Below are 26,149 nucleotides of genomic sequence, written 5' to 3' on the forward strand. Positions count from 1 at the left end.
CAGAACACTTTCCCTCCGGGGATGACTAAAGTTTTATCGTATCCTATATTCTCGGCCATTAGAAAATTCAGCTCTGTTTTATATATTTTATATATACACCAGATTTTGGCAGAATATCTGAAAATCATTTTGCATTTATTTGGGCCATGCAGTCAAATAATTTTATTCTGCATGAATAAATAATTCCCGGCTGGTGGGGAGGGCTGCAAGAACGAATGGAGGGGACAAGCAGGAGGGGACAAGCGGGAGGGGGGAATGTTGCTGTCAGGTGCGGTGTCAGGCAGTAGATGGGATTGTTTGTTGAACTTTTGTATCTTTGTCAGAAATGTGGTGACCCTTGTGTACTGCCCAGGTGAAGTCTGCTATTTGGTTTTGCAAGCAAAGCATTTCACTGTGCCTAGGGACATGTGACAATTAAGTATCATTGAATCACTGAATCATTTGTGTTCTGCTAGATAACCATTTTGGACGAGACTTGGACAGTGTTTAGACGCTACAGTCGTTTCCGAGAACTGCACAGAACGATGAAGATCAAATATCCAGAAGTAAGGCGGAATTTTAAACTTCAAGACTATCCAATTAATGTTCTCGTGGTGTACAAATTTCACAATTTTGATAATACCGTGGAACAATAGTGGATGCTGGGGACAGAGACGGAAGCAGGCCGGGCCTCAAGATCAGTGCAGCGGGTGGGGTGAGGGGGAGGAGACCAAAGGCAACTACGTGACCAAAAGAAAAGACACAAAGTGCTGGAGTAACCCAACGGGTCAATCAGCATCTGTGGAGAACTTGGATAGGTGATGCTTCAGGTCGGGACCCGAAACCTGACTCGAATTGGCACCTATTCATGTTCTCCAGAGAAGCTGCCTGACCCGCTCAGTTACTACAGCAGTGTTTAGTTTAGAGACGCAGCACGGAAACGGGCCCTTCAGCCCACCGAGTTCACGCCAACCGGTGATCCACGTACACTAACACCATCCTACATACTAGGGACAATTTACAATCTCTACCAAAGCCAATTAACCTACACACCTGTAAGTATCAAGTGTAGGATGAAACTGGAGCACCCGGGGAAAACTCAAGCGGCCACAGGTAGAACGTACAAACTTTTCATTGCCGTACAATGAACTTAACATTCATTGCGGCATAATGAAAAGGTTTGAATATTTGAATGTTAATCGTGGTATATAAATAAGGCATACAATGAAAATGTTAGTACATGACCATGGTAAAGGATCATCAAGCACTGTAAAGATTAAATCAGAAATACAGATACTTAATTGGCCCAGGTAGACACACTGTGACGGCACGGTGGCTCAGCGGTAGAATTGCTGCCTTACAGCGCCAGAGATCCTAGGTTCGATCCTGACTACGGGTGCTGGCTGTACGGTGTTTGTACATTCTCCCTGTGACCGCATGAGTTTTCGGGTGCTCCGGTTTCCTCCTACACTCCAAAGACGTACAGGTTTGCAGGCTAATTGGCTGTAAAATTGTCCCTAGAGTGTGTGCAGGATAATGTGCAGGAATCATTAGGGCGCAGACTCGGTGGGCCGAAGGTGTTTGTACTCGCCGTTCTCCCTATCGACCGCATGAGTTTAGGGTGCTCCGGTTTCCTTACCACACTCCAAAGATGTACAGGTTTGCAGTGTTGATTGGCTGTAAAATTGTCCCTAGAGTGTGTGCAGGATAATGTGCAGGAATCATTAGGTCTGCGCAGACTCGGTGGGCCGAAGGGCCTGTTTCCTCGCCGTATCTCTAAACAAAACTATCGGAGAGATACGGGAACTGCAGATGCTGGAATCTTGAGAAAAACGCAAAGTGCTGGAGGAAATGGGTGGGTCAGGCAGCATCTGTTGAGGGAATGGATAATTTCTCCACAGATGTCTATTCCCTCTGCACACGCTGACTGGCCCACTGATGTTCCCCCAGTAATTAGCTGTCAGAATTTATAGCAATTGTGATTTTCATCGGTTGCTTGAATATTTGTTCTTGATATATAGCACATAAAATTATAATGGAATAGATGGAGAGAAATCTCAATTTATTCAAATAACCTAGATAGAAAGTTGCGATGAAGGAAGAACATGAATAATTTTATTACACATTAATAGTGAGAGACACCAAATCTGTGCTCAGAACGCAGATTTCAGCAGTAATATGTTTGAACAGCCATCAAATAATATCAGTTCAACTCCAACATTTTCAGGATGTTTCAAGGCATTGGTGATTTACCACAAACATCAGCCTATTTTAATCTCTACATCATATCCATTGCTTCAAAACAAAAGGAGGCCACAGCTTAAAAACACTCTTTAATAACAAATCTTGATATATTTTCAATGCGTAGTTTTCATTCCATGAAGAGGAGGGGGGGGGGGGGGGGGATGACAAATGCTATTTTGTGTCTGCATGTACACTTCTAGGTCCCGTTGCGGTCTATCTAGCTGTAACCAGGTGAACAATCCTACTCGGATTTCACACTAAATCATTGAAGGTTGATTTTGCTCACTGAAGATATTAACGGTTGAATGTGACTTTTTAACCTCAAGTTAATGTCCCACATCTTTCGTCCTTTGGGAACAGCTCTGCCCAAGACTAGGCAATTGCAGAGAGTAGTGGATGTAGCCCAGTCCATCACACCGACCCGTGCTGCCCAGCATTGACTCCATCGACACTTCAGGCTGCCTTGGGAAAGCAGCCAATATAATCAAAGACTTGTCCCACCCCAGTAATTCCTCCTTCTCCCCTCTAGTGTCGGGTAGAAGATGCAGAAGTTTGAAAGCACAGACCACCAGGCTCGGGAACAATTTCTTCCCCTCTGTTATCAGGCCTCCATAAGCTAGGGTACTGTTCGATTCACCTCTACCTCACTGCAGACATTGGACTTTGTCTCTGGAACTGATGCGCTACAATGCTGAGAACTATATTCTATACTCTGTATCTTCCCCTTTGCTCTACCTATTGTACTTGATTATATTTATGTATACTATTATCTGCTTTTGATTGGATTGCACGCAAAACAAAGCTTTTCACTGTTCATTGGTACACGTGACAATAATGAACCTAAACCATTCATCTGTAACTTGAGAGGTTATTGGTAGTTTTGCAACCGCAATTCCCTCCGCTCCATATTGTTGGTGATGTGGAACCATTGTCTCTGCTCTTTACATTTAAATTAATCCTTTAAAATGTTAACATTCCTCGGATGACTGATCAGTGTGGGTACACAGTGCAAGATTCGCACGGAAAGCACTAATTAACTCGCTGAATTGTATTCATTAATTAATGTAAATGAGTTGGCAACATTTTATAATGTTAATAGTGTGTCCTCTGTTGATCTAACTATTCTGGAGGATGAGCAAAATTCACGCTATGAAAATTTAGGTGACCTGAGCTGACACATTGAAATGTCTGGGCCCGTTTAGCAGAGGTTGGATGATGAGAATTATTAGCATAGACCACAGGCACGGATTTGACCTTGCAATGGCCCAACTTTAATGAGGAGATATTACATGTTCTGATGAGCTAGTAGTTAAAGGGATATGCACAATTAATGAAAAGTGGTGTCAGAAGTCACATTTATTATTATAGATTACAAGTTTATGTGCCCATAATGCTGCCACAAGCCAGATTTTTCATTGTAGCTGAACCTCCCTCTACTCGTGCGTGCGACAATATACTTGAATTATTGTTTCAGCTTAACCAGGAAGTCAGAAAAGCAAAACCGAAAGCAACCCCCATCTAAGGTCATAAAAGCAAAATCATTGGGCAACTCCTGATCTTGCCCCCATGAATGATTTTAGATGCTGTAGGTGTGGTGCTTTATGAGATTAATGATCCACTTCTTGATCTTCTAAAGGGCCTGTCCCACTTAGGCGATTTCTTTGGTGACTTGCCGGCACCCGTCAGAGTCGCAGCAGGTTGCCGCCGGATTTTCAACATGTTGAAAATTTTCGACGACCTGCTGCGACTATGACGGGTGCTGGCAAGTCGCAGAAAAAATCGCTTAAGTGGGACAGGCCTTTTAGCACAAGAAAGCACTGGGCCATGTCAGGGAGACGGAGCAGTCAATTTATAGATCACAAGAAATAGGAGCAGTATTAGGCCATTCGGCCCATCAAGTCTACTCTGCCATTCAATCATGGCTGATGTATCTCGCCCTCCTAACCCCATTCTCCTACCTTCTCTCCATAACCCCTGACACCTGTACTAATCAAGAATCTGTCTATCTCTGCCTTAACTATATCCACTGACTTGGCCTCGACATCCTTCTGTGGCAAAGCATTCCACAGATTCACCACCCTCTGACATAGCACCCATACCCCTCCAAGCCTTTCCTAGCCAAGCCTTTTGAATGTTATTGTTGTACCTACCTAAACCACTTCCTCTGGCAGCTCGCCCTATATACCAAAAAAAATGCCCCTCTGGTTCCTATTAAATCTTCCCCCTCTCACCTTAAACCTATGTCCTCCGGTTCTTGATTTCCTCAACTCTGGATAAAAGACTCTGTGTGTTGACACTGTCTATTCACCTCGTGATCTTATACACCGCTAAAGATCATCCCTCAACCATCTGCGCTGCAAGGAATAGTCTGCCCAACCTCCCCCTATAGCTCGGGTCTCTTGGGCCATAGCGACAACCCATCACAATTCAGATCATTAATTTAAATAACTTAGTTTAACTTGTGGAGGGGCCGCTGCTATTACATGCACAGTGAATGCTTAATAATGAGTACATTGTGCTTGCATCAAAGGCCTTTTGTCTTGCATTCTCCACTGATGCCGCATTGCCCTTTTTCAAATATCTAAATTGGAAACTAGAAACAGGTGCACATCCCAAAGCAATATTGATGTGGATCCCTTAAATTGCCTGCCCATCAGTGAGGTGCCCTGGATAATTACTATGAATCATAGGGGCCATTAATGGAATGGTGTGCATTAGAATATAAGGCCATTGTTGCAGTTGCAATTAATTCACATTTCATAAAATTGAAACATCGGAGCAAGATAGCCACAGAATTCTGGAGTAGCTTAGCGGGACAGGCAGCATCTGTGGAGAGAAGGAATGGGTGACATTTCGGGTTGAGACCCTTCTTCAGACAATGCTGAGGTTGTTTATTCTGTACAGTATAGCTTTGTGCTTGCTCACCACTGGTTAATCTGAAAGATACATCCTGCTGTACCTACAGGTGTCTACATTTCTTTAAAAAAAACATAGGGCAAAGCTGACTGGGTCAATTATACAAGTTGGCAAAGTTATGTTGATTTAAATCCAGAGTTTTCATTAGCACATCTACAGGTGCGCCTTCTGTTTAGACTCCTTAAAAATAGAACCTCGACTTAGCGACGGTGGGAACTGCAGATGCTGGAATCTTGAACAAAAACACAGTGTTGGGGGAGATCAGTGGGTCAGGCAGCATTTGTGGAGGGAATGGACAGGCATTGTTTCTGATTGGAACTTCCTTCAGATTGACAGGACTCTGGGAGGGAGAAGTGGGATTTGGGACAAAGCCTAGTAAGTGATAAACAAGGATTTTGTTTTACAGTTCAGATTGATATCAAATTAGGGCAACACAGTGCTGCAGCGGTAGAGTTGCTGCCTCACAGCACAAGAGACCCGGGTTTGATCCTGACCACGTGTGCTGTCTGTATGGAGTTTGCAAGTTCTCCCCGTGACCGTGTGACTTTCCTCTGAGTGCTTCGGTTTCCTCCCTCATTCCAAAGATGTGTAGGTTATTGGATCAGTAAATTGTCCCGAGTTTGTAGGATAGAACTAGTGCACGGGTGATCTTTGGTCGGTCTGGACTCGGTGGGCCAAAGAACTGTTTCCAGGCTGTATTTCTAAAACTAAAACTAAAAAACATGCTTTGTTGCAATAGGCACAGACCTTTCCATTACATCCTTAGGTCAGGCTGGTGTAACACAGCCAAATTATCACTGGTTGGGCCAGTGGGTCAGGCAGCATCTGTGGAGAACATGGATAGGTGACGTTTCACAGAGTGCTGGAGTAACTCAGCAGGTCAGGCAGCATCTGTGGAGAACATGGATAGGTGACGTTTCACAGAGTGCTGGAGTAACTCAGCAGGTCAGGCAGCATCTGTGGAGAACATGGATAGGTGATGTTTCACAGAGTGCTGGAGTAACTCAGCAGGTCAGGCAGCATCTGTGGAGAACATGGATAGGTGACGTTTCACAGAGTGCTGGAGTAACTCAGCAGGTCAGGCAGCATCTGTGGAGAACATGGATAGGTGACGTTTCACAGAGTGCTGGAGTAACTCAGCAGGTCAGGCAGCATCTGTGGAGAACATGGATAGGTGATGTTTCACAGAGTGCTGGAGTAACTCAGCAGGTCAGGCAGCATCTGTGGAGAACATGGATAGGTGACGTTTCACAGAGTGCTGGAGTAACTCAGCGGCTCAGGCAGCATATCTGGAGAACACGGATAGGTGACGTTTTGGGTCGGGACAATTATTCGGACTGGTGTCAATTTATACAAAGTTATCAGTAAAGTCGAAGAAAACTTATATTTAAAACTGGCAATCGATATGATCAGTGACGTCGCTCCTCTCCCATCTTCCCCGCAGTCTAACCACCTTATTTTGTCTCCGGCCCCGGTTCTGATGATAGGTCTTCAACTTAAAACCTTAACTCTGTTACTCCGTCCACAATGAAGGCCTGTCTTGCCGGGTATTTCCAACATATTTTGTTTCCCTTTTAAGATATTTAAGGGATAGTGACAATAAAAAACTCCTGACTCAAATGTTGTGCAAAGATGCATAACAGCATCTCATATTTCGCTTGGGCAGTTTACAACCCAGTGCCAAAGCCGTCTTGTTGATCTCATGTTACACAAAAAAGCTGGAGAAACTCAGCGGGTGCAGCAGCATCTATGGAGCGAAGGAAATAGGCAACGTTTCGGGCCGAAACCCTTCTTCAGACTGATCGGGGGCGGGGGGTGGGTGGGGACGAGAAAGGGAAAAGGAGGAGTAGCCAGAAGGCTGCAACGTTTCGGGCCGAAACCCTTCTTCAGACTGATCGGGGGCGGGGGTGGGTGGGGACAAGAAAGGGAAAAGGAGGAGTAGCCAGAAGGCTGATCTCATTGTCTGCTCTTTTTCACCTAGTCCACCGTTAACAATGGCCTGTTTCCTTTATCATTTTTGTGCATATCTTTCCTTCATTTATTCTAAATCTCTCCACATCACCGTCTCTGTCTCTCGTTTCCCTTTCCCATGACTCTCGGTGTGAAGAAAGGTCTCGATCCGAAACTTCACTTATTCCTTTTCTCCAGGGACGCTGTCAGACCCGCTGAGTTGCTCCAGCTTTTTGTGTCTACTGCATAATTAGATCATAAGTGATAGGAGTAGAATTAGGCCATTCGGCCCATCAAGTCTACTCCACCATTCAATCATGGCTGATAAATCTCTCCCTCATAACCCCACCTAATTATCTTCTGAAGATAGACAACGAAATGCTGGAGAATCGGGTCGAGACTCTTGTTCTGTCTTCTTCTTTGTCTGATGAACGGTCTCGACCCGAAACGTCACCCATTCCTTCAATCTAGAGATGCTGCCTGTCCCGCTGAGTTAGTCCAGCATTTTGGGTCTATTTTTGGTTTAAACAAGCATCTGCAATTCCTTCCCATGACAACTCATTATCTCCTGACTTTAGTTTGAGTTCTACTCGATCAAATTACAACATTGATTCTGTCATGTCTGTGAGAGTTACGTCTAGAAAGATCTGAGGGTACATTCTGCTTGATGTCTGCTGTTGTGTGATTGACTTTGCAAAATTAAACTTACTTGGAGTTCAAAGAGAAATCTCTCCAGTGGTCGGGATCAATGCTGACAACGAGAAGATCCTTGTGGTGTTGAATGTCCGCAGCTGAACACTTAGAAAGCAGTAGTTTAGAGATACAGCGCCGAAACCGGCCCACGGAGTCCGCAGACATTAACACTATCCGACACACACATAGACCAATTTACACAAACACCAAGCCAATTAAACTACAAACTTGTACGTCTTGGGAGTGTGGGAGGAAACCGAAGATCTCGGAGAAAACCCACGCAGGTCACGGGGAGAACGTACAAACACCGTACAGACAGCTCCTGTAGTTGGGATCAAACCCTGGCCCCCGGTGCTGCAAGGCAGCAACTCTACCGCTGCGCTACTGTGCAAGAATGTAATTTATTTTTACCGAACATCTTCACTCAGTAAAATGCAAAGCTATTGCCAATGTCATAATATTGACTTTTGCTCAGAACTTGCTTATTTATGAAGCAAAACACGCAGTCTAAGTGATAAATTATCCATTATTTGCTTCCAAATTACTCCCGATCTCCAGAAAACATGTTCCCCAATGTTGGGGGAGTCCAGAACCAGGGGCCACATTTTAAGAATAAGGGGTAAGCCATTTAGAACTGAGACAAGGAAATACTTTTTCTCACAGAGAGTTGTGAGTCTGGAATTCTCTGCTTCAGAGGGCAGGTTCTCTGGATACTTTCAAGAGAGAGCTAGATAGGGCTCTTAAAGTTAACGGAGTCAGGGGATATGGGGAGAAGGCAGGAACGGGGTACTGATTGTGGATAATAAGCCATGATCACATTGAATGGCAGTGCTGGCTCGAAGGGCCGAATGGCCTACTCTTGCACCTATTGTCTGATGTCATTGCATCAAACGTTGAAACTTGGTGCCTCGCCTAGTTTTCTGTAGAATCTGAGTTATTGCTATTTAGTTGGAGGTGTCTCACAATCGGTTGCCTTGTGCTCACTGTTATTATCCCATTAGATTGGCACACAATTACGAGGATGTTGTCAGGACTTGAGGGCCTGAGCTATAGGGAGAGGATGGGCAGGCTAGGATGTTGTTCCTTGGAGCACTGGATGATGAAGGGTAATGGTGAAGAGATGTACAAGATAAAAAGGGCAATAGGCAGGGTAGATGCACAATTTATTTTACCCAGAGAAGGAAAATTAACATTTTTGAGACATTTGGAAAGGTTCATGGATAAGGAAAGGTTTAGAGGGATATATGATGTATGGACAAGTTGGGCCGAAGGGCCTATTTCCATGCTGTATGACTCAATATTTGAAATATTCCTTGCATACACCATGCAGCCATGATTGCTGCAAAGATGCACACCTCCAGGTTCGGGGATAGTTTCTACCCAGCTGTAATCAGGCAACTTAATCATCCTACCACAACCCAAGAACAGTCCTGAACTACCTACCGCTTTGGTGACCCCTGAACTATCTTTGATCGGACTTTGCTGGATTACCTTGCACTAAATGGTATTCCCTTATCATGTATCTATGGCTCGATTGTAATTACGCATTGTCTTTCTGCTGATTGGTTAGCACGCAACAAAAGCTTTTCACTGTACCTCGATACACGTGACAATAAACTAAACTCAAGACTGCAATGATTTACAGTTGCAAATCCGGAGAGAGCATTAATATCCCACATTTTCAAGCATAAAAAGATGACATGCTGCAGCCTGCTGCTTTCCTCCAGCAGATTGTCTGTTGCTGCAAAATTGTGTAAGGTTGTCTGAATTACGCTTTCTCCTCATCTCCATATTTTTTTATCATAGCAATGGTTGGAATTTAGTTGCTTGTTTTTATGACCCATATATTTTGTAGGGATAGATAAAGTAAAATGTACAGAATTTATTGATGCTTCATTTTTGGTTCGGCCAGTGAATTGCAAGATGTCTTTTCCATCAGTGAGGCAAAGCAATTTGCTGTCAACGATATAAATTGTCTTATCTTTGCAATCGGATCGCGGAGTACGAGTTGAGAAACTTGCCAGAAGTTATTCTTACAAAGGAACATTGAAGGGCGTTTTGGTGGGAACTACAGTATTGCTGAGCAGCCCCAAGGAATTCAGTATCTTAACGTGTTTGTGTACTTTAAATAGGGTGTCCAAGGGGATGGTGTATCGATATTTGCAATGGTTATTGTGCATTTGTGATGAATGAGATAGTGATGTGTCTCTTCCCTTAACATTACTCCCAAGAACTAATATTTCCATTCAGCAGCCTAAGGGGTTGAGTACTGGCATTTACATAGAAACATAGAAACATAGAAATTAGGTGCAGGAGTAGGCCATTCGGCCCTTCGAGCCTGCACCGCCATTTAATATGATCATGGCTGATCATCCAACTCAGTATCCCGTACCTGCCTTTTCTCCATACCCTCTGATCCCCTTGGCCACAAGGGCCACATCTAACTCCCTCTTAAATATAGCCAATGAACTGGCCTCAACTACCCTCTGTGGCAGAGAGTTCCAGAGATTCACCACTCTCTGTGTGAAAAAAGTTCTCCTCATCTCAGTTTTAAAGGATTTCCCCCTTATCCTTAAGCTGTGACCCCTTGTCCTGGACTTCCCCAACATCGGAAACAATCTTCCTGCATCTAGCCTGTCCAACCCCTTAAGAATTTTGTAAGTTTCTATAAGATCCCCTCTCAATCTCCTAAACTCTAGAGAGTATAAACCAAGTCTATCCAGTCTTTCTTCATAAGACAGTCCTGACATCCCAGGAATCAGTCTGGTGAACCTTCTCTGCACTCCCTCTATGGCAATAATGTCCTTCCTCAGATTTGGAGACCAAAACTGCACGCAATACTCCAGGTGTGGTCTCACCAAGACCCTATACAACTGCAGTAGAACCTCCCTGCTCCTATACTCAAATCCTCTTGCTATGAAAGCCAACATGCCATTCGCTTTCTTTACTGCCTGCTGCACCTGCATGCCTACCTTCAATGACTGGTGTACCATGACACCCAGGTCTCGCTGCATCTCCCCCTTTCCCAATCGGCCACCGTTTAGATAATAATCTGCTTTCCCGTTTTTGCCACCAAAATGGATAACCTCACATTTATCCACATTAAACTGCATCTGCCAAACATTTGCCCACTCACCCAGCCTATCCAAGTCACCTTGCAGTCTCCTAGCATCCTCCTCACACCTAACACTGCCCCCCAGCTTAGTGTCATCCGCAAACTTGGAGATATTGCCTTCAATTCCCTCATCCAGATCATTAATATATATTGTAAATAGCTGGGGTCCCAGTACTGAGCCTTGCGGTACCCCACTAGTCACTGCCTGCCATTCTGAAAAGGACCCGTTTACTCCTACTCTTTGCTTCCTGTTTGCCAGCCAGTTCTCTATCCACATCAATACTGAACCCCCAATGCCATGTGCTTTAAGTTTGTATCCTAATCTCTTATGTGGGACCTTGTCGAAAGCCTTCTGGAAGTCCAGATACACCACATCCACTGGTTCTCCCCTATCCACTCTACTAGTTACATCCTCGAAAAATTCTATAAGATTCGTCAGACATGATTTACCTTTCGTAAATCCATGCTGACTTTGTCCAATGATTTCACCACTTTCTAAATGTGCTGCTATCCCATCTTTAATAACTGACTCTAGCAGTTTCCCCACTACCGATGTTAGGCTAACTGGTCTGTAATTCCCCGTTTTCTCTCTCCCTCCCTTCTTAAAAAGTGGGGTTACGTTTGCTACCCGCCAATCCTCTGGAACTACTCCAGAATCTAAGGAGTTTTGAAAGATTATTACTAATGCATCCACTATTTCTGGAGCTACTTCCTTAAGTACTCTGGGATGCAGCCTATCTGGCCCTGGGGATTTATCGGCCTTTAATCCATTCAATTTACCCAACACCACTTCCCGACTAACCTGGATTTCACTCAATTCCTCCACCTCCTTTGACCCGCGGGCCCCTGCTATTTCCGGCAGATCATTTATGTCTTCCTTAGTGAAGACGGAACCAAAGTAGTTATTCAATTGGTCCGCCATATCCTGGTTCCCCATGATCAACTCACCTGTTTCTGACTGCAAGGGACCTACATTTGTTTTAACTAATCTCTTTCTTTTCACATATCTATAAAAACTTTTGCAGTCAGATTTTATGTTCACTGCCAGTTTTCTTTCATAATCCATTTTTCCTTTTCTAATTAAGCCCTTCGTCCTCCTCTGCTGGTCTCTGAATTTCTCCCAGTCCTCCGGTATGCTGCTTTTTTTGGCTAGTTTGTACGCATCATCCTTTGCTTTGATACTATCCCTGATTTCCCTTGTTATCCATGGATGCACTACCTTCCCTGATTTATTCTTTTGCCAAACTGGGATGAACAATTTTTGTAGTTCATCCATGCAGTCTTTAAATGCCTTCCATTGCATATCCACCGTCAACCCTTTTAGAATTAATTGCCAGTCAATCTTGGCCAATTCACGTCTCATACCCTCAAAGTTACCTTTCTTTAAGTTCAAAACCATTGTTTCTGAATTAACAATGTCACTCTCCATCCTAATGAAGAAACTCAACCATATTATGGTCACTCTTGCCCAAGGGGCCACGCACAACAAGACTACTAACTAACCCTTCCTCATTACTCAATACCCAGTCTAAAATAGCCAGCTCTCTCGTTGGTTCCTCTACATGTTGGTTTAGATAACTATCCCGTATACATTCCAAGAAATCCTCTTCCTCAGCACCCCTGCCAGTTTGATTCACCCAATCTATATGTAGATTGAAGTCACCCATTATAACTGCTTTGCCTTTGTCGCAAGCATTTCTAATTTCCTGTTTGATGCCATCCCCAACTTCACTACTACTGTTAGGTGGCCTGTACACAACACCCACCAGCGTTTTCTGCCCCTTATTGTTTTCGCAGCTCTACCCATACCGATTCCACATCCTCCAAACTAATGTCCTTCCTTTCCATTGCGTTAATCTCCTCTCTAACCAGCAACACTACCCCACCTCCTTTTCCTTTCTCTCTATCCCTCCTGAATATTGAATATCCCGGGATGTTCAGCTCCCAGCCTTGGTCACCCTGGAGCCATGTCTCCGTGATCCCAACTATATCATAATCATTAATGGCTATCTGCACGTTCAACTCATCCACCTTATTACGAATACTCCCTGCATTGAGACACAAAGCCTTCAGGCTTGTTTTTACAACGCTCTTACCCCTTATACAATTATGTTGAAAAGTGGCCCTTTTTGATTTTTGCCCTGGTTTTGTCTGCCTGCCACTTTTACTTTTCACCTTGCTACCTATTGCTTCTACCTTCATTTTACACCCCCCTGCCCCTCTGCTCTTGTACCCATCCCCCTGCCACATTAGTTTAAATCCTCCCCGACAGCAGTAGCAAACACCCCCCCAAGGACATTGGTTCCATTCCAGTCCAGGTGCAGACCGTCCTGTTTGTACTGGTCCCACCTCCCCCAGAACTGGTTCCAATGCCCTAAAAATTTGAATCCCTCCCCCTTGCACCATTTTTCAAGCCACGTATTCATCTGCAATATCCTCCTATTTCTGCTCTGACTGGCCCGTGGTACTGGTAGTAATCCAGAGATTATTACCTTTGAGGTCCTACTTTTAAGCTTATCTCCTAGCTCCCTAAATTCATCCTTTAGGACCTCATCCCTTTTTTTACCTATATCGTTGGTGCCAATATGCACCACGACAACTGGCTGTTCACCCTCCCCCTCCAGAATGTTCTGCAGCCGTTCAGTGACATCCCTGACCCTTGCACCAGGGAGGCAACATACCATCCTGGAGTCTCTTTTGCGGCCGCAGAAACGCCTATCTATTCCCCTGACAATTGAATCCCCTATTACTATTGCCCTTCCACTCTTTTTCCCCCCCTCATTTCCGTAAGATGAGTTGACACACTTGGGCGGTCACGGTCAAAGATCAAAATAGATTCCTCACACACTCCAAAGACGTACATGTTGCTGCTCCCGGCACATGTACCAAACCCAGAAAGGTTACGACCTTTTGCGGCCAGTTCTCTGCTGGCTCTTGTTTTCACATGCCCCTTTCCTGACACTTTTCTTGCCTTCTCGATACATCTCTCGAGATCAGCCAGCAAACAGTTCCACACTAAGAGCACAGATACTGTGGAGCAAATCCTGAGCAAAACACACAGTGCTGGAGACAGGACTGGACAGTGCAGGAGTTCTTCAGACTGGAGAAGAGTCCCGACTCAAAATTCCCTCCACAAAGCCTCCAGCACTTTGTTTTACACAAATAACCACAGCTTCCTTGACTGCATCTTTTTTCCAATTTCTTTAGTTTATTGTCACGTGTACCAAGGTACAGTGGAAAGCTTTTTGTTGCGTGCTATCCAGTCAGTGCAAAGACTAGACATGATTACAGTTCACAGTGTACAGCTACAGGATAAAGAGTATAAGGCATAGTACATGGTAAAGTCTGATTAAAGATACTCCAAGGGTCTTTAGTGAGGTAGATAGTAGACCGGGACCGCTCTCCAGTTCTTGGTAGGATAGTTCAGTTGCCTGATAACAGCTGGGAAGAAACTGCCTCTGGAGAGGTATGCTTTTTCACACTTCTGCATCTCTTGCCTGACGGGAGAAGAGGGAGTGACTGGGATGACACTGGTCCTTGATTATGCTGGTGGCCTTGTCGAAGCAGCGTGAAGTGTAGATGGAATTAATGGAAGGGAGATTGGTTTGTGTGATGGTCTGGGCTGCGTCCACAATTCTCTGCTACCTCTTGTGGTGTTGGTTGGAGCTGTTCCCAAACCATGCTGTGATGCATCCCGATAAAATGCTTTCTACAGCACATCTGCAGAGGCTGGTGAGAGTTGTTGGGGACGTGCCAAGCTAGAGGTGTTGATGTGCTTTCTTGGCCACTGCTTCGATAGGGCTACTCCTGTTGTGATAATGAGATTTTCTACACCAATTCTGATGAAGGATTGTGGAAATCTCTGCCACAGAAGACAGTGTAGGCCAATTCACTGGATGTATTCAAGAGAGAGTTGGATAAAGCTCTTGGGGCTAATGGAATCAAGGGATGTGGGGAAAAGCAGGAACAGGGTACTGATTCCGGATGATCAGCCACGATCATATTGAATGGTGGTGCTGGCTCGAAAGGCCAAATGGCCTCTCCTGCACCTACATTGTATGCTTCTACGGATTGGAAACATTATCTCTGGTTCTCTTTCATAGATGGTTCTTTCACGTGCTGAGTGTTTCCAGCTTTTGTTGGTAGTTTTCAGATTTTTATTATTTTGTGCAGTTTATTTTTTATTTTAATGAAATTCAATTTAATTTTGGCTGACCAGAAAAGAGGGTTTATTAGAAGAGAAAGTAAACATTTTCACTTGTGCAAAGTACATAACTCCCACCCTCATCGCAAACTTACATTTCAAATCGGTACTCTGCATTGCAGTGAGAGGTGTCTCAATAATCTTCAGAACAATGATGGCATGTTTCTGAACAATGCAATATAATTCAGATCAAAATATGTTCTGATGGTTTGGAGTGACGTAAGTGAAGCAAATGCTTTTATTCAGCGCATGCTAATCAATCATGTTATTCGGGAAATTTTTACGGCAGAGATAGATTCTTGATTAGTACGGGTGTCCGGTTATGGGGAGAAGGCAGGAGAATGGGATTGAGAGGGAAAGATAGATCAACCATGATTGAATGGCGGAGAATACTTGATGGGTCGAATGGCCTAATTCAGCTCCTATCACTTATGTATATTGTTCTTTATTGCTATTCTTGCTATTGAGGGAGTGCAGCGTAGGTTTACAAGGTTAATACCGGGATGGCGGGACTGTCATATGCTGAGAGAATGGAGCGACTGGGCTTGTACACTCTGGAGTTTAGAAGGATGAGCGGGAATCTTATTGAAACATATAAGATTGTTAAGGGTTTGGACACGCTGGAGGCAGGAAACATGTTGGGGGAATCAAGAACCAGGGGCCACAGTTTAAGAATTTAACTGTGCCATTTAGTGCCATTAAGAATTTAACTGTGCCACTGTAAGCCATTTAGAACGGAGACAAGGAAACACTTTTTCTCACAGAGAGTGTGAGTGTGTGGAATTCTCTGCTTCAGAGGGCGGTGGAGGCAGGTTCTCTGGATGCTTCCAAGAGAGAGCTCGATAGGGCTCTTAAAAATAGCGGAGTCCGGGGATATGGGGGAAAAGGCAGAAACGGGGTACAGATTGGGGATGATCAGCCATAGTCACATTGAATGGCAGTGCTGGCTCGAAGGGCCGAATAGCCTACTCCTGCCCCTATTGTCTATTGTCTATTGCCTATTTACCAATCTAACATTAATACTCTAGAGTTGGGAGGTTGAGGGAGGAAATAAGAAATGAAAAGCAAGTAACTGCAGGTGCTGAAAATGGTAAACAGCAACAGACAAATCTGAGATTATTCTGCAGATCAGGCAGCATAAGAGGGAGGACAATTATGTTACATTTCCAGATTAATTTGACGGTGTATGGTCTTTGAAATGAAACATTAAATATTTCCTCTTCAGAGATGCAGCCTAACCTGTTGTGTAACCCAGCATTTCTTTTTGATATTAGAAATAAACATCTGTTTGAGGTGAGGGATATTTTCTTTGAAAGTGAGAATAATTCGGGGTGCTTGTTCTTGGTTTGTTTTGTGCATTATATTTACATTTTTGTTCCTTGGATCTATTAGAGAGCTTGCACTGAACATTATACACCTTCGGGTCTAATTTTCCATTTGAAGGAATGAACAGTTTTTCTGCAGAATTTTACCCAGGGCAATAATCTAATATTAATTGCATTGATATTCTTCCCTTTATTTTGGCTTTGTTCTCAAAGGCAGGAAATACAATTATAATTTGCATACATTACTTGTGTGCAAGGTTTCAAGATTTTTGTATGAATTACTAATAAACTTTATTTAACCCAGGTGACTATCGATATATCTGGTACAGACATTTATGTATTAGGGCGGCACATTAGCACATTGGGAGGAGCTGTTGCCTCCGCGCCAGAGACCCGGGTTCGATCCTGCCCCCGGGTGCTCTCTGTGTGGAGTTTGCACATTTTTCCTGTGACTGCTTGGGTTTCTTACGGGTGCTCCGGTTTCCTCTCACATTCCAAAGACGTGCGGGTTTGCAGATTAATTGGCCTCTGTAAAATTTGCCATAGTGTGTTGGAATTAGATGAGAAAGTGGGATAACGTTGAATCTGCTCTCGGTGGTCGGCATGGACTAGGTGGGCCGAAGGGCTTGTTCCATGCTATATCTCGAAATTAAATTAATCTTGAAGGCATTGAAATTGATGAAAAATGCCCAAAGAATATTTTATTCCCTTCTCAAGTGGAAATATATACAGCACCAGGTGATTACTGAGTGTGAATAATAAAACTGGGTTATTTTAATCCACTCAGTCTATCAATCTATTGACAAATTTTTCAGAATGAGTTTGTGACATGATGATGTGCTAAATAAATTTTCAGTTGTTCACCATTGCTACAATGATCAATGACCACGAGGAACAGTGGAGGAAGAGACTGACTTTGGTGCCTTCCCACACAGTGGGAAACTTTGATTCTGCTGTGTGGGGATGTTTTATGTCAAATTCTATAGTGTGTTGTGTTCTTTATTTTTATTGTATGGCTGTATGGGAATTTCATTTCACTGTGCCATTTGGCACATGTGACAATTAAATGTATCTTGTATCTTGAAACTCAGGATTGCATTGTTCCCCATTTCCAGATCGCCAGTCTAGAATTTCCTCCCAAAAAACTATTTGGTAATCGGGATGAAAGAGTCATTGCTGAGAGACAATCCCATTTAGAGGTAAGCTTTGCTTGGTCTTTATTCAGGTTATCCTATCATAATATTACTGGAACTTTAGCTGTGAATATAAATGCCTATAACACAACACTGACGGCATTATTTTTTAAATCTGCCTTCATTCATCTCCCTCTATTTACACACCTTCAGCTAAATCAGCTAAACTAACCGGTGTTCATCCCGTCTCTTAAACAAAGACAACATTAATTGTCCCACCTGGATAATCTTGGTCTCTACTGGATCACAGATATTCCGTTCATCCTCTACGTTCTACCTGCTCACTCTCTTACTTTTCCAGTTGTGACACCAAATAAAATTAATCTGAAACACCTCTACTAGTGGTGTAGTTGGCAGAGCTGCCGTCTCACATCATTAGAGATCCAGGTGACCCGCAGACTATCCTTGATCGGACATTTCTGGCTTTACCTTGCACTAAACTTTATTCCCTTATGTTTACATTGCATTCAGAAACTATTCAAGACCCCTTCACTTTTTCCAAATTTTGTTACATTACAGCCTTATTCAAAAATGGATTAATTTTTTTTTTATCATCAATCTACACACAATACCCCATAATTTAAAAAAAAAGCGAAAACATGTGTTTAGAAATGTTTGCAAAGTAATTAAAAAAAACTGAAATATCACATTTACATAGGTATTCAGACCCTTTGCTATGACACTCAAAATTGAGCTTAGGTTCATCCTGTTTCCATTGATTATCCTTGAGACGTTTATACAACTTGATTGGAGTCCACCAGTGGTAAATTAATTTGATTGGACAATATTTGGATAGGCACACCCCTGTCTATATAAGGTCCCACAGTTGACAGTGCATGTCAGAGCAAAAACCAAGCCATGAAGACGAAGGAATTGTCCGTAGACCTTCGAGACAAGATTGTGTCGAGACACAGATCTGGGGCAGGGTATAAAACAATTTCTGCAGCATTGCAAGTCCCGAAGAGCACAGTGGCCTCCGTCATTCTTAAATGGAAGAACTTTGGGACCACCAGGACTCTTCATAGAGCTGGCCGCCCGGCCAAACTGAGGGAGGTGACCAAGAACCCGATGGTCACTCTGACAGAGGTCCAGAGCTCCTCTGTTGGGATGGGAGAATCTTCCAGAAGAACAACTGTATCACTCCACCAATCAGGCCTTTATGGTAGAGTGGCCAGACAGAAGCCACTCCTCAGTAAAAGGCACATGACAGCCCGCTTGGAGTTTGCAAAAGGGACCTAAAGGACTCTGGTCTGATGAAACCAAGATTGAACTCTTTGGCCTGAATGCCAAGCGTCACGTCTGGAGGAAACCAGGCACCGCACATCGCCTGGCCAATACCATACCTACGGCGAAACATGGTGCTGGCAGCATCATGCTGTGGGTATGCATTTCAGCGGCAGGAACTGGGAAACTAGTCAGGATTGAGGGAAAGATGAACGGAGCAAAGTGCAGAGAGATCCTTGATGAAAACCTGCTCCAGAGCTTTCTGGACCTCAGACTGGGACAAAAAAAACCCCAAAACCTTCCAACAGGACAACAACCCTAAGCACACAGCCAAGACAGCGCAGGAGTGGCTTTGTGACAAGTCTGTGAATCTCCTTGAGTGGCCCAGCCAGAGCCCGGACTTGAAACCGACCGAACATCTCTGGAGGGACCTGAAAATAGCTGTGCATCGATGCTCCCCATCCAACCTGACAGCGCTTGAGAGGATCTGCAGAAAAGAATGGGAGAAATTACCCAAATACAGGTATGCCAAGCTTGTAGCGTCATATCCAAGAAGACATGAGGCTGTAATTGCTGCCAAGGGTGCTTCAACAGTACTGAGTAAAGGGTCTGAATACTTATGTAAAGGTGATATTTCAGTTATTTCTTTTTAATTACTTTGCAAAAATTTCTAAACACCTGTTTTCACTATTTTATTATGGGTTTTGTGTGTAGATTGATGATTTAAAAAAAAAAAAAGAATTTAATTTATTTTAGAATAATGTGGAAAAAGTGAAGGAGTCGGAATACTTTCTGAATGCACTGTATGTACACTGTAAATTGCTTGATTGTAATCATGTATTTTCTTTCTGCTGACTGGATATCATGCAAAAAAGGTTTTCACTGTACCTCTGTACACGTGGCAATAAACTGAACTGGAGGTTCAATCTTGATCTCAGGTGCTGTCTGTGTGGAGTTTGCACGATCTCCCTGTCACCCCACAAAATTCCTCTTGGTGCCCTGGTTTTCTCCCACATTCCAAATATGCGTGGGTTTATAGGTTAATTGGCCTCTGTAAATTGCCCCTAGTGTGTAGGGAGTGGATGGAAAGGGGAGATAAACTAGAACTAGAGTGAACAGGCGATTTAATGTGGACTAGGTAGGCTGAAAAGCCCATTTCCATGCTGTATCTTTAATCTAAACTCCATTTGCTCATCTAACGGTATCATTGCTGTACCTTAACTAGTTCCTCCTTCAAACCATCCACTGCTCCTTCAACATTTGTATATTTGAGATTGGTGTCAAGATCTGTTTCTTTTCTGATTTCTCATTTCATTGTTTTTGAACTAATGTACAGGAATAAATCCAATCATTGTTGCTTACTAAGTGTTTATTGGTGCTACATTGTAAATCAGATTGTTAAAAAAAAAATATTATGTAAATCTGATTAGTAAAATTAGTATCCATAACATTTTAAAGGACGGTAAAATATCAGTGAATTAAAAAAATCTCTGGATGCATGCTGTTATGTTTGTAATAATCCTTCAGGCTTATCACCACCTGCTAGCTGTGGTCCTCCAATCCCCATTATGGGGAGACCTGTAAATTTAATACCATGGATAGTGAAGGACCTGGATCGAGTGGATGTGGAAAAGGATGTTCCCACTAGTGGGAGAGTCTAAGATGTCAGCACCCTTCAAAAGGCAAAAGTACCATTGTATATTCAAGCCACCTCCAGTTACATGATCTTAAATGATTAAAGTTGAGCGTTGAATTTATAGAATTCTCTGAAACAGTAGGTCATAAGGCAGGCACAAAATGCTGGAGTAACTCAGCGGGACAGGCAGCATCTCTGGAGCTGGCGTTCGGGTCAAAGACCCTTCTTCAGACCAGGACATACTGCCGCAGTGTGTAGGAAGGAACCACAGATGCTGGCTTAAACCGAAGATAGGCACTAAAAGCTGGAGTAACTCACGGGTCAGGCTCTCTGGAGAGAAGGAATAGGTGACGTTTCGGTTCTCTTCGGACATGTATACCCTCCCTAAGTTAACAATTTGGACGACCCACTCATTTCTGCTCTTTCCCCATAGCTCAACAAATATTTCCCTTTAGATATGTCCAATTCCTTACAAAATATTGTTGATGACTCTCTTTCCATCACACCTTCAGGCAGTGCATTACTAATCTTAAAAGTGGTCTCCAATGTTACCTTTGAAAACTGTACAAAGAGGATTTTGCACGTGCAAAGTGCACAGCCCATGTGAGTTTTCACCATCACACACACACACCACTCTTCCCACCGTTGACTCCATCTACATTTCTTGCTGCCTCCGAAAAGCAGCCAACATAATCAAAGACTTGTCCCTCTCCTGTCCAGCAGAAGGTGCACAAGCTGGAAAGCGCACACCACCAGACTCAGGAACAGCTTTTTCCCCTCTGTTATCAGCTTTCAGAATGGTCCTTCCATAAGCTAGGGTGCAGTCCATTTTACCTCTACCTCAGTTCTCGGGGTATCTAAATTAAATTTTATTAGTTATTTATGTTATGACATCAGATGGAAGCTGCATACGAAATCACGTTGTGCTTATGTGCAATTACAATAAAAGATATTATTTCTGACAATTAGACTTTGTCTCTGAAACTAGTGCACTACAATGCAGAGAACTGTTTCCTGAACTCTGTATCTTTCCCTTTGCTCTACCTATCGTACTTGAGTCCGACTTGATATATAGTATTGAACAATCTGTTTGGATAGAAATGGAATGGAAAGAATGGGTCGACTGGGCTTATATTCACTGGAATTTAGAAGGATGAGAGGGGATCTTATAGAAACATATAACATTCTTAAGGGATTGGACAGGCTGGATGCAGGAAAAATGTTCCCGATGTTTGGGAAGTCCAGAACCAGGGGTCACAGTTTAAGAATAAGGGATAAGCCATTTAGGACTGAGATGAGGAAATACTTTTTCACCCAGAGAGTTGTGAATCTGTGGAATTCTCTGCCACAGAAGACAGTGGAGGCCAATTCACTGGATGTATTCAAGAGAGAGTTAGATATAACTCTTGGGGCTAACGGAATCAAGGGATATGGGGAGAATAATAATAATAATAATAATAACTTTATTTATAAAGCGCTTTTAGACAACATCAGTTACCACAAAGTGCTGTACATGGGAAGTCAACAAAAAGTTATTACAAACTACTAAAACCATTAAGACGACAGGACTATAAAAACAGTAAAAATTAAAAGACATTAAAAACAGGAACGGGGTACTGATTTTGGATGATCATATTGAATAGTTGGTGCTGGCTCGAAGGTGTCGAATGGCCTTCTCCTGCACCTATTTTCAATGTTTCTCTTGATAGTATGCAAACCAAAACTTTACATTGTACCTCGGTGCACATGACAGCAAACCTAAACCTTAAGGCCGGTGTGAGCAAGTTGGTCCGAAGGGCCAGTTTCTACACTGTATCTCTCTATGATTCTAAGGAAGGGAATTTTTAATTGCATGAACAAATTCCCAATACACTCTCTTGTGATTATTTTGCCAATGACTCAATCTGCCATTACCGATGAAGCAATTGCGTATTTAAGGCAGAGTTTGACAGATTTTTTTATCAGTATGGGATATCAGGGGTTTTGGAGTGAAAGCAGGAGAATGGGGTTGAGAGGGAAAGATGGATAGGTCAGCCATGATTGAATGACGAAATATACTTGATGGGCCGAGTGGCCTAATTCTGCTCCTAGAACTTATGAACGTATGAATTACAATATGTTCTCTACTCTCGTTTTTTGCAGAGATACCTCAGGAACTTTTTCGAGTTGATTTTGAAGTCTCCAACCTCACCACTGAACCTATACAAAGAAGATTTTACATTGTCGAAGCATACCCTCTGTGAGTTTACGCCATTCTTCAGGAAAGGAGTTTTCGACTTCAGCAGTCACGGAACTGGATAATTAAATGAGGAAACAAACGGGTAGCAATCAGGACCAAAAGCAGTGCCTTTTCACTTTCCATCCAAATCTTCTAAATATGCAGGCAGATTATCTCACAATGAGCATGTTCTGTTTCATATTTTTTTAAATATTTAAAAAAAAACACCTCCATAAAGTTTAAAGTATTCTACATGTAATATCTTTAGGCTTTTTGTTTACTGTTTTGCTTCCACAGGCCATTATAATAGATCTCTCCAGCAACTAAATGTGGATTCTTGCGGTGTAAATATTTCACCACACCAGTTGAAAATGATCTATTCTTTCACCCTCTGTTTATCTAGATAAGACAAAAAATATATATTTATCTCATCGTAATTATGACTTAATCTACCACTTAATTCTATTCACTTTATTAAAACGACAGAGATCGACTTTGAAGAGAAATAAGTTTGTTTAGAAATAGGTTTACAGGTCCCTTATGGTTCCATGGTGATATTTCTGGGGGGGGAAAAAACAAAATAAATGAATCAAACATTTATTATGTGTCCCACTAGTTTAAGACAATTGTTCTAAATATTTGCAGCAATCTTTAGTCTTATGTGTCTCTGGGTGTGGACAGAGGCCTGAGTACAAGAAAATATCGATCTTCCATTTCTGCTCTTTTCTATTCAATCCTCTGGAACATGTGGTAAATTTAATTGATGGAAGTTAGTGGCTCACTTGGATCTAGAACAATGGGTAGTTATAACTCCTCAAAACCCAAGTCAAAAGCAATGCAGCAGCCAGCTTCCATGGCTCACCCATAGCTATAGCCAAGCTTTTATTGTATAGCATTTGGACTAAATTTTAGACAAATGTAGAACATTTTAGACAATATTTCCCGTTACAGTAAATTTATATTTAGTGTAGTACAATTATAAGATGTTATTCTCTAATTATTGCAAGAGTTACATGGGTAATTGCTTTGTCTAAATGTCGATGCAGGGAATTAAAAATAAAAACAAAGCTGAAAATAATCAAGTCAGGTAGCCGCACGAGAGAGAGAGAGAGACAGACAGACAGACAGACAGACGGTCAATGTTTGGAGTAGATTAAATGCTGATGGTTGTAACAGAGGAGTTTTTCCTCCTGATTCTCCTGTATAATTTCAAGCTTTGAGTTCAAGATGGGCTCCAGGACACAGTTTTAAAACTTTTGCAGAAATAAATAAACCGGTACCTTTACAAGGAGCATTATTTCCAGAAACAATTGGCTCCACTTGATTAAATTAGCAAATTGTTGCAGTCTGAGGCAGGGTCTCGGCCCGAAACATCACCCACTCCTACCCAGGAATGCTGCCGACTCCGCTGAGTTACACCAGCATTTTGTGTCTACCTTTGGTTTAAACTAGCATCTGCGGCCCCATCCTACATAAAGGGATTAAAGTCTAACTAATATTAAAATTTGCATTCAACTAAACTTAGTTTAGTCATCTCTAATCTCTATCAGGAGAAAGTCAATGCAATCATATCACATAGGAAATAGTCGCAAGATATAATTTATTTTTTAATAAATCTTATAATCAGATTTGAACTTGTTAGTCAAAACTGAACAGAAATAAACAGAAAATGCTGGGAATAGTTGGACCAGACAGCTTCTGTGGTGGACAAAACAAAAGTTGACATTTTGGATTAAATCACCCTTTCATGGATCTAAAATATTTATAGGCTGTTATGTCAGCAATTAGTCCTCACCTATTCTCCAGTCTATATAAACAATGTCAAAACATTTGTTTTCACTTTTAATTTTAATGTTATTGTGATTGTGGGGTTATCAATGATAATTTCAAACAACATAAGTATAGTGCCCCCTTTGGAACAAAGACCCATCATTTGTTTATTTGCCTCTGTATTCCACAATTTGAGATTTGTAATAGAGAAAATCACATGTGGTCAGATTTGAATAAAGGACATTTTTTTATACATTTTGGTTTCACCATGTAGAAATTACAGCAGTGTTTATACATAGGTCCCCCCCCCCCCCCCCCCCCCCCCCCCCCCCTCCCATTTCAGGGCACCATAATGCTTGTGTCACAGCAATGTCATGTACATGAAAGTAGTTATGTTTAGTATTTTGTTGCATATCCTTTGCATGTAATGACTGCTTGAAGTCTGTGATTCATGGACATCACCAGTTGCCGGGTGTCTTCTCTGGTGATGCTCTGCCAGGCCTGTATTGCAGCCATCTTCAGCTTATGCTTGTTTTGGGGGCTAGTCCCCTTCAGTTTTCTCTTCAGCATATAAAAGGCGTGCTCAATTGGGTTCAGATCGGGTGATTGACTTGGCCACTCAAGAATTGACCATTTTTTAAAATCTTTGAAAAGCTCCTTTGTTGCTTTAGCAGTTTGTTTGGGATCATTGTCTTGCTGTAGAATGAACCGCCGGCCAATGAGTTTTGAGGCATTTGTTTGAACTTGAGCAGATTGCTGAAATGGGGGGACTATGTATAAACACTGCTGCAATTTCTACATGGTGAAACCGAAATGTATAAAAATGGCCTTTATTAAAATCTCACAATGTGCACTTTAATCACATGTGATTTTTTTCTATTACAAATCTCAAATTGTGGAGTACAGAGGCAAATAAATAAATGATGGGTCATTGTCCCAAACATTATGGAAGGCACTGAATTGACTTCAAATATTGCCTTTTAAAGTGGTAACATGGTGAAGGTACTTGACCTGCAGACACTTGCTGAGATTTCTCACATTAGTGAGTTGCAACTCTCCATGCGTTGACCCAGAGAACCCGAGGCATAAGCTAAACAGGTTAGAATGGAGTGGATACACAAGAGAATGCAGATGCTGAATCTTGTACAAAGTGCAGGAAAAACTCAGCTGGCCAGACATCATCTCTGGAGGATGTGGATAGGTAATGTTTTGGGTCGAAGGTCGTCTTCAGTCTGAAGAATGGCCTCGACCCGAAATGTTAACGATCCATGTTCTCCAGCGATGCTGCCTGACCCGCTGAGTTACTCCAGCACTTTATGTCCTTCTGTGTATTCGCCGGCATCTGCAGTTCTTTGTTTCTACAAATCCCATCCACTGCACATCCTGGAATCCAGCTTTCTCAGCTCAGGAACAACTGGACTCACCCCCTAAAATATCCCTGACATCGTCTCAGGGCCAACAGAGCTGCAACTGTTTCTTTCAATGACTTCCGTACCATTCAAATTGAAATACATTTTTAAATACTTACCTTTTTTAAGAAAGTAATTTCATCTTTCACCTCAAATCTCTGCCCTGTAATCCAGATGGAAATGAGAGGTTGTGGATATTCAGGCAGGTTCAGGCACCAGACCAGACCAGACATCAATTTCTCCATCCCAACATGTTATAAATGATGTGGTTAA

The 26,149-nt window shown here is 42.6% G+C and overlaps 1 protein-coding gene across 1 annotated transcript in view; it reads left to right on the plus strand.

The window, feature by feature from the left end:
* The window catches only part of kif16ba (kinesin family member 16Ba), a 123,672-nt gene extending 99,685 nt beyond the window's left edge, over positions 1-23,987 (plus strand). The window contains exons 24-26 of the mRNA XM_055638839.1: positions 456-545; positions 17,542-17,625; positions 22,622-23,987. Of these exons, the coding sequence (XP_055494814.1) occupies positions 456-545; positions 17,542-17,625; positions 22,622-22,780 (333 nt within the window). The 3' untranslated portion in view covers positions 22,781-23,987. The remainder of the gene's footprint in view (positions 1-455; positions 546-17,541; positions 17,626-22,621) is intronic.
* The last annotated feature ends 2,162 nt before the right edge of the window (positions 23,988-26,149 follow it).

This window comes from Leucoraja erinacea, chromosome 8, assembly GCF_028641065.1.
Source record: "Leucoraja erinacea ecotype New England chromosome 8, Leri_hhj_1, whole genome shotgun sequence".
Lineage (NCBI taxonomy): Eukaryota > Metazoa > Chordata > Chondrichthyes > Rajiformes > Rajidae > Leucoraja > Leucoraja erinaceus.